Genomic DNA, 15,911 nt, shown 5'->3' on the forward strand with positions numbered 1-15,911 from the left:
ACTTAGTTAACTTAGTTTTTGCCCAATCAGATGACATCAAGACCAAATTAGACGTTCAGGGCGGGACTTGTGTGAGTTTTCATTGAGGAATAGACCAAGTATTCATACCAACAAATTTCGGAGAAGTCAGAGAGGAACTAACCGAAAACCACGTAACAAATTATCACATCATACCACCCGAAAACCACGTAACAAACAAATGATTACAAGATGTCACATGATCTAGAGGCCAATGATCACAACATACCAGATGATCCAGAGACCAGTGACAACATATCAGATGTTCCAGTGGCACCAGCTCCCGCTATGACAGTGAGACTTAAAAAAGGACACATAAACCTGGGGATAGACTTTATGAAACTCACTAAGAAGGGGAGGTGTTACATCATAAATATCTATACCTTTACTTATTGCCTATTTATTTTATAACTATTATCAGCTGGTCATAATGTTTACTTGTTCACTCTGTTTTTAATTTGTGTTTAATAAAGTTGGTTAAAATTGTACTTTGATGAATACATTTTATTTGCTCTAATAACATACAGAACATAAACCATGAAACTTAATTTCACTAATTTAACATGCAGAAAAAGTGTACACAAAATTAATCACATACCTATGGTGAGATTATAATATTATGTTGAGGTAAGTTTTGTTTCAAATTAAAATAAAGGCAACTATTCCATGCAAAGAGATTTTAAATTGTTTTTACCATCACTACACTTAACAACAAATATCTAAATATCCTCCTAATATTATAAATGAGAAAGTTTGGATGTATGGATGTATGTTTGTGACAAGCAAACGTGAAAAATACTGGTTGGATCGGGCTGAAATTTGGTGTGATGATAGTTCACATTCCCGATTAACATATAGACGCATTCTTATCTCAAAAGTCCTTTCGGGCTCGGCCCCAGTGGACCTGGAGTTTCCCATGTTAACCTTATGAGTAATCATATTTAAAAGGAATAAAAGAATTTTGTCGGCTGTTTCAACTACACAAGTTGGTTCTATGATATTAAATAGCATTAAAAAGTTATAAGGTTTACCAACAGGGTGCAGTACTATTAACTTTTTTGCATTTCGTGTCCTCTTCCCGCTGCAAAGCACGGGTACAACAGCTAGTATAACATAATTGTCAAAGTAATAATTTAAGTTGATAATAATTCAGAAATCAGAACCAAATCAGTACAAATATTAAGAAATTTTATTATTTGTACTATTAAAATTAATGCTCTCTAAAAAAAAAATATTTATTAAACTAGTATAGCCTACTAATTTTCATCAAAAGTAGGCTATACTTTAAAAGGAATTATTATGTTTCAAAAGAAAATTAACACAAATGCATCCTAAGGAGGTTTAAGAGTGCAAAGTTTATGAGTGAATTGGTTAGTAAAATGTTGCCATACGCAATTGAATGAACTATGATCTACATTTTGGAGAAAAAATAAAAGACAAGGGGGTTAGAAAGCTAAAGCTTTGCCAAAAGCATTAGAACCATTGCATAAACCTAGAACCATCACCTGTAAAAACACAACTACAAAATAACAGAAAAGGTAGGCAAAAGATTAAAATACCACAATTCCTGCATATTTCCAACTAAAGATGAAGACTGGTAAGGGAAAGTTTTACATGCAATCAAACCTAAAATAAACAACTCACACTTGACGGCTGTGCCGTTCCTACGGATAACAATTTCTTTCTCAGCTGTAAATAACAAAGTAATATTGAAACATATAACATAGTTTGAGATATTTTGCAAGGATAGTAACACAAAACACATATCAACATTTCTAAACAAAAACATTATCTTTTTTGACACTATACATATTAGTTAATCAGATGATATTCATCTTTCATCGTTGCCAGAGGGTGCCACAAGGTTGTTATTTTTTGATAATGTTTTGCATCATGAAATACATCCTATATATATAGGGTGTCCCACGAAGGGGTTTAAACGTTTGATTTTATATTACGCGCCCATTCATGCACCGAACTTTTTGAAACTTTACACAGTTTACAAAGTAGGTTCTAAAAATATTCTGGAAAAACTTCAACTCCCTAACCTTAGTAGAAACAAAATGGTGGCATATTGAAAAACGTTACTTTAAAAACATTAAAAAAGGTATTTTTGGTTTTATAAAATATTTTTATTGTTACTTTCCAGGGCAATATGACTGTTAAATAAAAAAAACTAGAACAAAGCCTAATGGAAAACTAAAAATAAATCAAATAACTAATAAATAATAATAATAAATAAATAACTAATAGTAAATCATGAAAGTAGTTTTTATAGAAAGCACATTGGTAAATTTGTCAATATGCCGCCATTTTGTTTCTACTAAGGTTAGGGAGTTGAAATTTTTCCAGAATATTTTTAAAACCTACTTTGTAAACTGTGTAAAGTTTAAAAAAGTTCGGTGCATTAATGGGCACGTAATATAAAATCAAACGTTTAAACCCCTTTGTGGGACACCCGGTATATAATATGTAAGTACACATACATAGTAACCATCATGTACATAAAAAAAGATAAACTTACTTGGATTTTCAATTTTTTTAATATCCAATTGAGGCTCCGAATCTTCAGGTTTCGTCTTTATTTCACCCAAGAAATACTTCCTCAACTTTTGAAGCCAGTTAAGTGTTTCACTTCCTGAAATTTCAGAGCAAAGAATTCAATAGATACACAATAAACTAGGAATGATATATATTATATATACCACAAAGTTTGGCTTCAGACTTTTATTTGTGTAAATCTAAAATCAAATTGTCGGTGTGAACCCACCTTTCACTGCTGCAGGTTGATGTTGGTCCTCAGTCACCCTTAAAAATATCTGTAAGCAAAAAATATATTTCATGTTGTTTTATTAAAGGGTTATTTAAAAAATTATAAGCAAGATTTTACGATTTTTTTGCCCGTTGCAAAATATTTTATTAGTACATTTTGTGTTGGAATGTAGGGAAAGTATTGTTATTTCTATTTGAGCAGATACAAATGTACTGTTACTTTTTATTCTCAAACTTTTTTGAGATTTTTAAACAGTTTTAACAGCACCTTAAGTGTTGTAAGATTACAATAAGTAATCATTAATTAAATACTTCCAGTGGCTAATACTTCCATTAAATACTTAATACTTAATTAAATACTTCCATGAGGGCCAAGTGGGCCGGGCCCACCCAAAATAAACAGTAGAGTATACTTTTAAATACATTATAGGTTATTTGGTTGATATTATTCAATAAACTGCTATATGAATTAGTTTTGAACTTTCAACAGGTCATAGCTTTTGTTGAAATACATTGCAATCATCTCGTAACACATTGGAGGGCCACGGATTTCGGGCCCTTCTAGCCAACATAAGAACATACTGGACAAGGCAATGTTTCCGGCGGCACTTGACTATCAGGGAACAATGCATTTGGTAATAATGGTTGATTCTCAATATTCTCGCTGAGAGTGCTGAGCGCTAGTGTAGCTTTGTTTACATCCCGCCCTGTATGTTGTACACCAACTGGCAAAGAAACGGGTTGTTGTTGTAATATTTCATTAAATAATAATTAACACTTTTAGTTAGTTTTGTGGTATTATTCTAACAGATTTATTAGAGTAGCCATATTACGGTTTTAGTGATCATAAATTTTTGATTTCTATTATTCTCTTATTATTCTAGATAAGGTTGGTACACCGTGTTATCAGCTGTTCCAGTCATCCACATAATTCCTGCATTGACCAGGATTGAACAGTCGGTCGTCAGTTTTCAAGCCGTGCACACGCTCTAAATGTTTTCGTGTATTCGTGTTTTTGTGTGTACGTCCTGTTTTTATATGTGTACTATTATTCAACCCCTGACACAATGCAAATGAAGACATTTCGTGTTGAAGGTGACAAGACTATATTTTAGTGTACCACTATACACCTGACGATGGAGTTATCTCCGAAACAGCCGTAGTGGAATATCACCCCTGATTGCGTAGACGGTAAGAACCATATATATCTATTTGAGATTTATTGTAGTCTTTAATCAATATTTTGTATGAAGTGGAATAACCTCAACGGTTACTCTTAGAAAACAATTTGGGAATAAAGATGAAGTAGGTTCGTACAGGTATTTGTTCATTAAGTACTTAAATACTTTGTTAATTGCTCCAAGCAAAAAAGGTTCAAATAATATAGCCTAGCATGCACGGTATAAAAGGTTAAGTTCTGTCAATGGGATGCCGTACTTAAGACTAATTTTGTTAAACCTTTACAAAATGAGCATAGACTTAGAAATAATAACTGGGTAGGGTAGGGATGCTAATTTAGCGGTTTTGACCAAGAACTAAGTTTATGTCAACACACCATTTTTAGCCTTTTCTTATTTGACAAAGACAATTTCCAATACTGTATTTCAATTGTGGAAGCCTTTTTACCAGCATTAACCAAAAAACCAAAGCTACCTTAATAAACCAATATTTATTCTTTGGCAGTTAAACCCCTGGAATCATTAAAATTCTTTATTTAAAATAACATCAACAAAAGCAAACAAAGACAAATAACAAACGGTTTTTTTTTTACACAAAAGATATGTTGTACTGGGATATCTATCCTGACACATATATAATTTGATTCTGAGTTTGTTTAAATATTACAATAATTTCTTTTCCATTTGAGCTTTTTAGGGACAAATGTCCCTACAAGCCACTAGTTAATTATTATATTTTCACGCAATATGCCAGACTCAAGAATTGTGAGTTATTATTGAAAAATGCAGTTCTTACCATGATTTAAATAGTAAATTTACAGGATAAGCTACCCTCTGCCCTACCCTGGCCCACCCTACTGTTCAAGTAAAGCGTCGCCACAGAATACTTCATACATTTGATTTCAAATTTAGATTTATGACATTTGATTGAATAACAACAAATAACAGACTTAAAAAGTGTAATAGCATAAAAATAATATTATTTGTTAACACATTATCTACCAGCCGACTCACCTGTATGATGGGCCTTGTGTTAACGGTATTGAATGTTTAAATTGGTGAAAATTTACAACATTTTTAACAAGGTTGATAAGCCCAAAAAAATTATAAAATGGTAAAATAAACTTATCTGGTTAAAGCACTAACAATGTTTTAGTTAAGTTCTATTGGGTGGATAAAAAAATAAAACTTAATTTTTTTTTAAATAAACATGAAAATTTGAGTTATGTATAGCACAACTAGTCTATCTGAAGGTGTAGTGTAGAGTTGGCTAACAAAACCTCAGCAACATTTAGAATTGAGGTTCTACAGAGTAAAATTACAGATTAAACCCACTTTTAGTAGGTCATCCAACACAAGTACATTTCTCATCCCATTGTAAATTTTGAAGCTTGTTTTTTGTGTCTAGTTCGTGTACGTCGGCACTGATTGCTAGTGTAGACAAAATTTTGTTTCTATTATTTTAGGGTTATTTTAATGATTTGTGCTTTACTGTTTGGTCATATAACTAGGAGACCAGTTATTGTTTATGATTAGATCGTTTTATTTGGTTGAATGAGGTTTTAAATGACTGAAATAACGAGAAAAAACTTCTAAACATAACACAACCTCTACAGTAGGATGTACGTACAGAGCTAACAATAGAATAGGCTTCAGCTGTTCCATAAGGATGACAAATCTATCATGGGAGTATGTTTTATCTATGGCCATACCTTCCTTAGTTAAAAATGCTGTTATTGGCATGGAAATATTTATATGTTTTGTGTATATTGTAAAGATGTATTTTTCTTGTGCCAGTTTGGACCTTTTGCCATTTATGTAAACCTTCTACCCTTACAAAAAAATCCTGAAAACCTAGGCTCTTGTGCTTTAGTCCTTAACACTCCTTTATAGATTTCTCATCCTTATGGATCAACCACAGGCAATATGAACGTTAGTTCTGTTTAATTAATTTAGATTTAGAGGAATGGAATGTGACATAATGCTCGTCCTCACCTCTTCAAGGCTGGTGTCAGATATCCCGTAAGAGTTTATGTGCAGATTGGTCCGTCTCTCGTCCAGGCTGTGGAACAGTTTGGGCAGCTGAGGTTGGCAGCCCTGAGGCAGTAGGAACACCACCTCATCTCCAACACTCTCCGTCACACGAGCAGACGACACACACTCACTCACTACCTCTGTCAGCTGAGAAACTGTAATATGGGATTATATGTTCTTTCAAAGTTCACAATTTTGCAATGGATAATTACTTTAATTTTAATTAAATGGACTTTTCCAATAATAAGTGTTTTGACTAGGCCTACACTACGTTTTTGGAGTTAAATGAACTCCTTCCGTTTTTAATTGTCCTTAATGCCTACATTTACCTCATCTCCCTGTCTAACCTAACCCAACTATTTTTTCACACATATTTTACATAACTTAAAAATAATATACAAAAAAAATGAAAGTAAACACAACTATTCTTATCAGTCTGAAGCCTCCAAGCTAGAAAAAAGCCACAACACAAAGCCTTGTGGGAAATCTATTTTCCATGTAGGTTATAATAAATTATATTAGAATTAAGATAACATTATTAATGAAAGTTAATTAAAAGTTGTACAATGAAAATCATCACTCTATGAATAAAGGTTGTTTGGTTGATTTTATTTATATTTGCATATTTGTATATTTGCAAAAGTGTTTTTTTTTATTTGCAGGACTCCACTGTTACTTGAGTAACAGTGGAACTAGGAACAGAGGAACTCAAGTATAAGTATAAACTAATCTTACCTTGCATTTGTTTAATGTTCTCCTCTTCATCAACCTGAAACAGAAATATTTCTTTATTTCTACCTTAAGAATCCTTGGAGGCTAGTGGCCATCTTGGATGATTTCTAACAGCTGCTGAAGAGTTATTTATTGTCCAAAAATATTTTTCAGTCGCCAAAGTGATTATAATTTAAATATCTAGTATACTGTGAGATTAGAAATGTTCTTTGTAGTTTTGAATTGTTCTCCAAGGGAGTCCATGGAAGCTAAACGGCCATCTTGGATTTGCCCGCCATAAGAGCAATGTTAATTTTGTTAATTTCAAACAGTCGCTGAAGAGTTATTTACCATCTCAAAATATTTTTTAAACACCAGAGTGATTATAATATTAAATATCTAGTATACTGTGGGATTAGAAGTTTTCTTTGTAGTTCTTTAATTGTTTTACGAGTAAGAACGTCTAGGTTCCAAGGACTTTTAAGTTTGTGATGGAACAAAATGGCAGTGAATCAATAAAAGACAAGAGCAACAAGTTTTGAAATCTAATCAACAGTTATAATTTCTCATACTTGTTTAATTATCCCTCTTAGTCAAACTGACTATAACAATAAGGCTATTATATGGGTCTCTTACAAGACTATTAACATTAATAGGCCTAATAGTAATTTGTTAAGTAAGAATCAGGAAGTCAATATACATCCCCATGTATTTAATGAATATTTTATCAATTCGGTAAAAGATATTAAGAAACAAATAGATAATCCCTGTATTAGTGTAAGAGACTTAGTGCATAAGGTAAATATTAATCTAAGGTTTTTGAATGGAAGTTAATCTCACCCAGTGATGTTATTAATGCTGCAAAGAGGATGAAAAACACAAAAAGTAAAGATATTTATAATTTATCTAATGATCTGGTTAAAAATATAATTCACAGTATTGCTCAACCGTTATCTTTTAGCTTTAACCAATGTCTGCAGGAAGGTATTTTTCCTAGTAAATTAAAAATCTCAAAAATATGTTAATGTTTCCAAAACAAAATTCATGCCTATTTCTCTCACGTCAACAGCTGACTATAACCTAACCAATTTGATCTTGCACAGTTGTCTCAACCAATTCAATAACAGTTGTTCGTGCGATACCTTAGAGAGAGTTAACTCATATAAATATTTAGGAATAATTTTTGACTCACATATGAAATGGATAGAGCATATTAATTTCTTGCAAAATAAAACTAGAAAACTTATATTTGCATTTAGACAGTTAAGTGATGTTCTCAGTTTTAAAGAAATTAAATCAACATATTTTGCATATGTACAGTCGGTTTTGTCTTATGGAATATTAGCTTGGGGAGGGGCGTACAGTTCACATCTCACAGGTCTGATTCTGGTTCAAAAGTCTATCCTAAAAGCTGGTTTTAAAAAGTGTAAAAGATACCCATCAGATTTACTATTTCATGAAACTGGAATATTCCCCATTGCAAAATTGTTTATCAAAGATCTTCTAATTTTTATATTTAAAAACTTCAATTCAATTTTTACTTCCATAACCCACACTCATAATACAAGATATGCAAATAGAATTGGAATTTCTACTATTCAGCAGCATAAATCCTTTTCAAAAACAAATTGTTTCTACATAGCACATATTTTGTTCCGGAATTATTCCACTATGTATAAAGCAACTCAGTTATTTCATTCACATACATTAGGTGTATTCAAAAATCGAGTTAACAGATGGTTATTGGATATCAGCGATGAAGAGGCCGAGGCTCTTATCACTACTGATAACAGGAGACCTGCCACTGTCTGACAGCACTGAACGGACAGGGCCTCTGCAAACTCTTGCAACCAACAAAATTCTTTTCCATTTTATTTATTAGCTTCCCCTTAAACAATTCTGTTCATAAAAATTTAAATTAATATTTACTCCAATTTTGTATATAATCTTTAAACTTATCTTCACACGTTCCCATAGCACATAGTATATTTTTATTTAATCTTAAACTTTTTCTTCAATTTCAAATTAGCTCAAAAAATATATATAATATTTAACAACTCGAGTCTACGCACAGACCACTGAGGTCCATGTAGACTCATTTCCCTATTACATTAGTTATTATTCAAGCCGGAGCAAACATTCAACTAGTATTTAAGTTTTTACTATTATAACTTTGTAAATTTACTTTTACTAGAATTAATTTACGTAATCAATTTACTCTATAATGCTTCAAAACTATATATATTTGTATTTTATTTTTTTGAAAAATTGTAAATATTTTATATATTGTGGAAATAAAACTGATTTGATTTGATTTGATTTGATGTCCAATTTATAAGAAAGGCGCAAAAGACAAACCTGAAAGCTATCGACCTGTTTCGCTGATTCCAATTGTTGGTAAACTCTTTGAAATGTTAGTTTATGATCAAGTTAGTTATTTATTAGAAGACAATAATTTTCTCAATTTTTCTCAATTTGGTTTTCGGAAAGGAAAATCCACTATTGATGCCGTGGATCGGCTCGTAAGAGAAGTGCTCATGAATTTTGAGAACAAAGCCTATGCTCGGGTCACTATGTGTGATCTGAGCAAGGCTTTTGATTGTGTTGACCATGATGATCTTTTATTAAAACTTAACTACTATGGGTTTTCTGGTAATTCATTAACTTTTTTTGAATCTTATCTTAAAAATAGACTTCAAACTGTCTCAGTTAATGGTGAACATTCCAAGGAAATCTTGGTTCAATACGGAGTCCCACAAGGATCTGTTTTAGGACCCCTGCTGTTCTTAATTTATATATTAATACGCAAGCAGTTTTCTTTTCACAGTCATAACTCGATAACGGTTTGACGGATTTTAAAGTTTGAGGTGTCAAATTAAAGGTATTTTCGCGTAGATGTGCAAATACGTCTCAGAATATTTAGAAAGGGCACCACTTAAGTACACTTAAGGGCTAAAGTTTGGAAGGCGGCGCTATCTGTTGACATTTGATCATACTCATTTCCCTTTGTTTACAAATAACATATGGACGTAGTTTGAAATAGTTTTTAAGGTTAACCACAGACTGCAGGACTTAAAACTTCCAGAGCAAAGCTGGAATTTATTATTTTGTTTCAATCTGTTAACTCTGGTTCATAATAAAGAGTTTCCCATCAATACTAGACAACAAAGTGTTTAAGAATAAATATTTAATAAGTATTTCATTCTTTTTGTCAACGGTTAAATTGATTTACCTTACATCGTATTTTACTGATTATCATGTAGTTACAGTTCGAAGTGATGAAGTGAATGTTTAAAAGTGATTATTCACTGGGCAGTTATCCATTACATTACCATATTATCATGTAATTTAGGCCTACAATGTGTATCAAAATTCAAATTACTTTATAGTATTTTCTGTTGTTTGGTTAACTTTCTTATTTCATTTCAATGTAAAATCAAATGCCGCCAGTACGACGAAGAACTGTGAGTGGCTGGAGGGAACGCGAACATGACCGTTTGCATCAACCTCTCAATTGAACATTTGATGGGTACATAGTGGTAGTACCACCGTTGTGATAGTCCAATCTCGGACAAATGAATGTTAAATGTTTACATTGTAGTGGTTTACATATTTTTAAGCAAGAGAAGACTGGCCGAGACAGTTAAGTTTGTACTCTTTGTTGCCATAAATGAAAGGTTCGTTTACCTCATTTTTGCAATTCACCACAATAAACTTCGGGTTCTTATTGGAAACTCCCAATATGAAAATAGGACTGTGAGACTTATATCCAGAAATTATTTGGATAAAGTTCGTCAATTCAGTTCTGCCTTTACCATGGTCAGCTCCAAAGCTCATTAAGATGAGAAAGTTCCACAGGGGATCTGCAATTTTAAGATCCGTGACACGTTTTACCACCGAGTGGGTCCTCTAATTCCTCAAGAAGGTGATGATACTAAATACACAGATATATAAGTAAGCACGGCAATGTCACTAGAACCCAAAGGAGAACTAAGTACAATTAACAAAAGTGCAATAAAAATATGCGGGAAATAGGGTCACAATGCCAACCCATTTGCAAATCTTTGAAGACTGTGGCAGACATTATGTAGGGAAGGGAGTTCCGAGGAATCAAGTGAGATTCTTATGTACATAATAACAGAATTGTCTTCCCTCGCTACAATGGTGTTACCTGTGAAGATTTCGCAGCAATTTTTAAAACTGAAAACAAAGCACCACCTGGCCAAATAAATCGTATAGTTTTTTCCAACACTAATAATGTTAAACGCGTATCCATTATAGATCTGTCGTTAGATCCACTTGCTTACCCTCTTATGTTCCCAACCGCACACTTGGGTTAGGGCCCTTAATTTAAATACGCCTAAAACAGAACACATCAAAGAAATAATTTAACAATGCTAGAATAAGAGTAGCAATGGTTGGCCTCAAGAGAGGAATTGAGCTACATTATGTCAAAAGCTCACTTTACAGTGTGTGGTTAACGTCTACGTGCTCATAGAGTGCACCCGCCTACTATACATAAGAGATAACCAAAGCAGTATTAGAATGAATGTAAATTTAAATATTGTAGATTGCTTTTATATTTTTTTACATCATAATATTTTTATGTTTTTATAATCAGTCATATAAATTATTTTAGAGTGACTCTTTTTTTAAGGTCTTGCTGTTTATGTTTTTTGTTTATTTTTTCATACAAGTTTCAGTTTTGCTCGATTTTGAGCAACAGGTTATCTAGTTAGTATTAATGATCTTCCTAGCTCTGTTCATACGAAGTCTCTGTTATATGCTGATGATACCACTTTTGTAGACATTTCTGATGACTTTGTTCATCTCAATTTACTTGCCCAGACAACTTTGACAGACGCTGCAACTTGGTTTAAAGCAAATGGATTTTTACTTAATAATAAAAAACTGAAAAAACTCAAAAAATGTTGTTTAAATTAAGGACTGTAGATGGTGTAATTACTGATGATTTGGCCTCAAATGCAAAGTTTTTAGGAATTTATATTGATGACAAGTTAAATTGGCAACCACATATTGAGCACATATCTTGTAGACTTTCACGAGTTATCTATTTTTTTAAACGATTGACAATGTGCGTTCCAAGTCATTATCTAAAAACAGCTTACTTTGCCTATTTTCAATCTATTCTTAGATATGGTCTGATTTTGTTTGGCAACTGTGCTAAAATTGTTGACATTCTTATCCTTCAGAAGCAGGGCCGGATTTCCCAATAGGCCCGGTAGGCCCGGGCCTATGGGCGCAAGGTCCCAGAGGGCGCACGACCGAGAGATTTTTTTTATATCTAAAAATGAAAATAAATAGTCTTAGTTGATAACAAAAAACTGCCTGATTAAGCGTTGTGATTCTGAGGTTCATAAGAAGAAATAATTGTTAGGAAACTTAAACTATTTTTCAGAACTACGCATCAATTTCGTTACAAAATTGGTAGCGAACACCGGTTATACGGGAGTAGGCTGTAGGGATGTTGACATTGACGAGCGCCCTAAGGGTGCGTTTATGTCGGAGCTGCGACTAGCGATAAGAACAGCGATGCCATTAGAGCCTAGACAATTAGTGCGTGTATTTCAACGGTACGCATCGTATTGCCACTGCACTGCCACTATTCTGGCTCGGACTCGGCACTACTGATCAGAGTGATTAGGGGCGCATGCGTGGTAGACATTGTTACCACCCTCACTTCACAAAACAAAAGTTATTAACTAAAAAAAATATGTAATACGTTGTGTTGAATATCAAAACAACGATGAATTTACCTTTAAAATTTACGAAAAAATGTTAATTTCAGTTTGCATTAGGTTTTAGATAAATTCAATACTCTCCAAAGCACCATCTCCAATGCTGTAATTTTCTCCTCAGACCTAAGGATCGGTATGGTTGGCCGGAATATTGCTCTGTTTTGCTTTGGAAATATAACCTAGATCATTGAATAGTCAAAGCCTAGATGCAGTACAACCATAGATTAAATATAACTCACTCAAGTCGACTTCTTATGACATTGTTAATTCAAAATTTGTCAATGTCTAGTTTATGTTGGTGACACTTGAGATGTTAGTTATCACGTAATTTTGTTTCTATTATTTTAGGGTTAGTTCTATGATGTGGGTTTTAATTTCTTTTAATATAAACAGGAGACGACCTATTTTTAATGATTAGATTGTTTTATTTTGGATAAACTAGGTTTAAATATAGATAAAACGTACTCCTTAAATAAAAAAAATTGTTTTCAGCTAGGCTAATCCAAAACGATGACAAATCTACTAAAGGAGTAAGTTTAATCCATGGTATCACGTACTGTATGGAGTTCATGTTTTTGACCCTGAATTGGAATCAATGGCCATGTTTTTTTTGCATGAATGCTCGGTGAGTTGAGTTGTTTTGTTTCAGCATTGAGTACTCAATGGTTTCAGTCCCACGGCGGCTACGGCCACAAACGTGAGCATTTAGTAAAGGCATAAATTTGCTAAAAGTGTTTAAGACGGAATTTTGTTAATGCTAAACAAGTCAATTCCTTAAAAAGACTTGCAATGCAACGATTCCGACGAAGAGTGGTATTCAAGCAATTAACTTAAGCCTATGGTCGTGATATAGCAGTAAATAAAGGATCGAAGGAAAGTAACTGAGACCAGACTATAGGGGGCGGAAAATTGTTTTGGGCCTAGGGGCACAAAAATGCTAAATCCGGCCCTGTTCAGAAGAAGGCAATTAGAGTTATGACCAAGTCAGATTTAAGTGCTCATTGCAGGCCTTTATTTATTCAGTTGGAAATACAAACCATTATCAACCTTTAAATTTTTGATCTTGTATCTTATATACTAAAAAATCAGGATCTTGTTACACTCACTGGGGATATGCACAGTTAAAACACTCACAGTAGGGATAAAGCAGCAATTGAGTACAATAGGCTCAGCAAATCACTGTCTAGGCATGTAGTACTATCCCTTAAGGTATATAATAAAGTAATTAATCTTAGTAAAAAATAGACTGTTAAAGTTTTTAAGAAAATATTTTATGAGTGGTTATCTAAAAATCCTTTCTATTCACTTAGTGAGTTTTTCTTATTAAAACAGATAGAATTTTAATGTTTGAAATCTGTTATATATAATTTTTGATTCTTTTATAGTTCCTATGACTTGTATATTCCTATGATATGTGATATTACCCTTAGGCCCAATTAGTATAGAGACTTGGCATTTATGCTGTACATTTGACTTTGTCAATGCTTATGTAGCCTGAAAGACAATAAACATATTCTTATTCTTATATAAAAGTATATAAAACTGATGTGATGCATTTGAAAGATGATAGATGGGTCATTATTCAATAACATCAAAAGAGTGTAAAAACGTATGTAGGCCTACTCGACATGAAGCTCAGCCTATATCTATATCCATACTATTTTCAAAATGCGGTGGTGAGTGTCTGTCAGGCTGACATCAGCTAAAATACTTGATGATGCAGCTGAAATTCAGCACACAGAGGTCATATATACCTAGAAGTGGCATAGGCATATTAACATTCACTACCCTGAATTCCCCTCACAGTAGGCTGCACCCAGTACATGTTCAAGTTCAGATATAAGGCTTTGAAAGTAAAATTTTCATGGTCTCCATGGCTAAATACCCCTGCCGCAGCAAACCTACAGACTAAGCGAATTTCCATTTGCCTGAATTGATTTTAAATTAAATCTATTTAAATAACAGTAGGTTTAATGAGTACCTGGGTTTGCTGCTACTGGGAGGCTAATAAAGTAAGTTTTTTAGTAAAATATTAATAGCTTAGAGTAAAATAAATAAATTTGCTAAGTTTGACCAAAATATACCCATAAACAAGCAAACTAAAACATTTTACAATTGCAAAGTATTACAGGAGTCAGTCATAATGTCCGATGACTTAAAAGAGTCAACTCAAAGATAATGTAATCAATCACTCCACTCCAGTTATCAAAACTGAAAACGAACTCACTCTGAAAACGAACGCTCTTGTGGGTATCATGTGTTTACTATGAACTGAACAGCTATTTTAGTATGGAATTAATACAAATTATTCGTCTGGTTAAGTACCTAAACAAAATCTTTTCTTCATAAGAAATACATTGGGATTTTGATGGCCTGTGTGGGGCAAAGTTGGAGGACTTTTATTACAGGAATTGGTGGAAGGGGGAGTACTAAATTTACCATACTAAATTATTTGTTTTTTTTAAGCTCTTTATAATGGTTTAGAGAAATTGGGAATTTTTTTTGTTTTTATTTCCCATGGTCCAATCATGCATCCCACCTACACCTTCAAACCAAATTTGATCAACATCACACAAAAATTACTCAAGTTATCGCATTCACGGACTTATGCGCTTTCAGCTCTAGTATGTTGTGCCAGAAATATAATTGTGACGAGCAAGGAAAAGCCCGAGCAGCAACCACTGAGCAGAAATTCCTATCGCACAGGGCACAAGGTATTCCTTCACCGTGACAGTTGTAGTAGGTACTTGAGGGTGAGGAAGGTGGTGTTGGACTTTGCCCAAAACACCAGTGACTAATGCTACATAACATTTGAGTGTACCATTGAATGTTTCCTCTGTAGTCTGTACCATACTTCTCTGTTTTGAAACTATCTTTTTAGAATTGAATTTAAGCACAAGCAAATTAAACTACCAATCCAGTGACAGTTTTCAAAATTACACCGTTTCAAATCTCAGAAAATTACTGTTTCATACATGTACATGAGTTTGTATTTGCAATACCAACAGTAAGACAAATGACTTTTCAACCTTATATTTATTTTATCAGATAATTGCAAGGTTTTCCTTGTGGGTGATCTTAAACACTCGTTTATGGTTTCTATTATACCCAAGTCAATACTTTGTAAACGATGCGTAGTTTCTATCTAATTGTGCATTGTTTGATACTCACAACTGCAGTGAGTTCCACTGTAAGATAGTAGCCAGTGCCAAACCTAGACTTGAGGAACACACTGGATCCACAACACTGTAGCTGACCATCAGCTATGATGGCTATCCGGTCACCGAGCAGATCTGCCTCGTCCATGTAGTGGGTTGTCAGAAGCACAGTGCGATCTAATGCATAAGACTTTATATAACAAGGCTGTATGATTCACACAAGATTGCACTTATGTAACATGAGTAAATTGAGAATAAATAAATAATAAATATAATTTATA

The 15,911-nt window shown here is 33.2% G+C and overlaps 1 protein-coding gene across 1 annotated transcript in view; it reads right to left on the minus strand.

The window, feature by feature from the left end:
- LOC129000433 (ATP-binding cassette sub-family A member 7-like) overlaps positions 1–15,911 on the minus strand; it is a 126,879-nt gene that overhangs the window by 43,196 nt on the left and 67,772 nt on the right. Inside the window, exons 24-29 of the mRNA XM_054427396.1 lie at positions 15,644–15,807; positions 6,738–6,771; positions 5,964–6,157; positions 2,789–2,837; positions 2,546–2,656; positions 1,663–1,707 (exon numbers count right to left, since the gene is read on the minus strand). Coding sequence (XP_054283371.1) covers positions 1,663–1,707; positions 2,546–2,656; positions 2,789–2,837; positions 5,964–6,157; positions 6,738–6,771; positions 15,644–15,807 — 597 coding nt within the window. The remainder of the gene's footprint in view (positions 1–1,662; positions 1,708–2,545; positions 2,657–2,788; positions 2,838–5,963; positions 6,158–6,737; positions 6,772–15,643; positions 15,808–15,911) is intronic.

This window comes from Macrosteles quadrilineatus, unplaced genomic scaffold (genome assembly GCF_028750875.1).
Source record: "Macrosteles quadrilineatus isolate MER2022 unplaced genomic scaffold, UCM_ALF_1.0 Scaffold_8__2_contigs__length_117827958, whole genome shotgun sequence".
NCBI classification, from domain to species: domain Eukaryota; kingdom Metazoa; phylum Arthropoda; class Insecta; order Hemiptera; family Cicadellidae; genus Macrosteles; species Macrosteles quadrilineatus.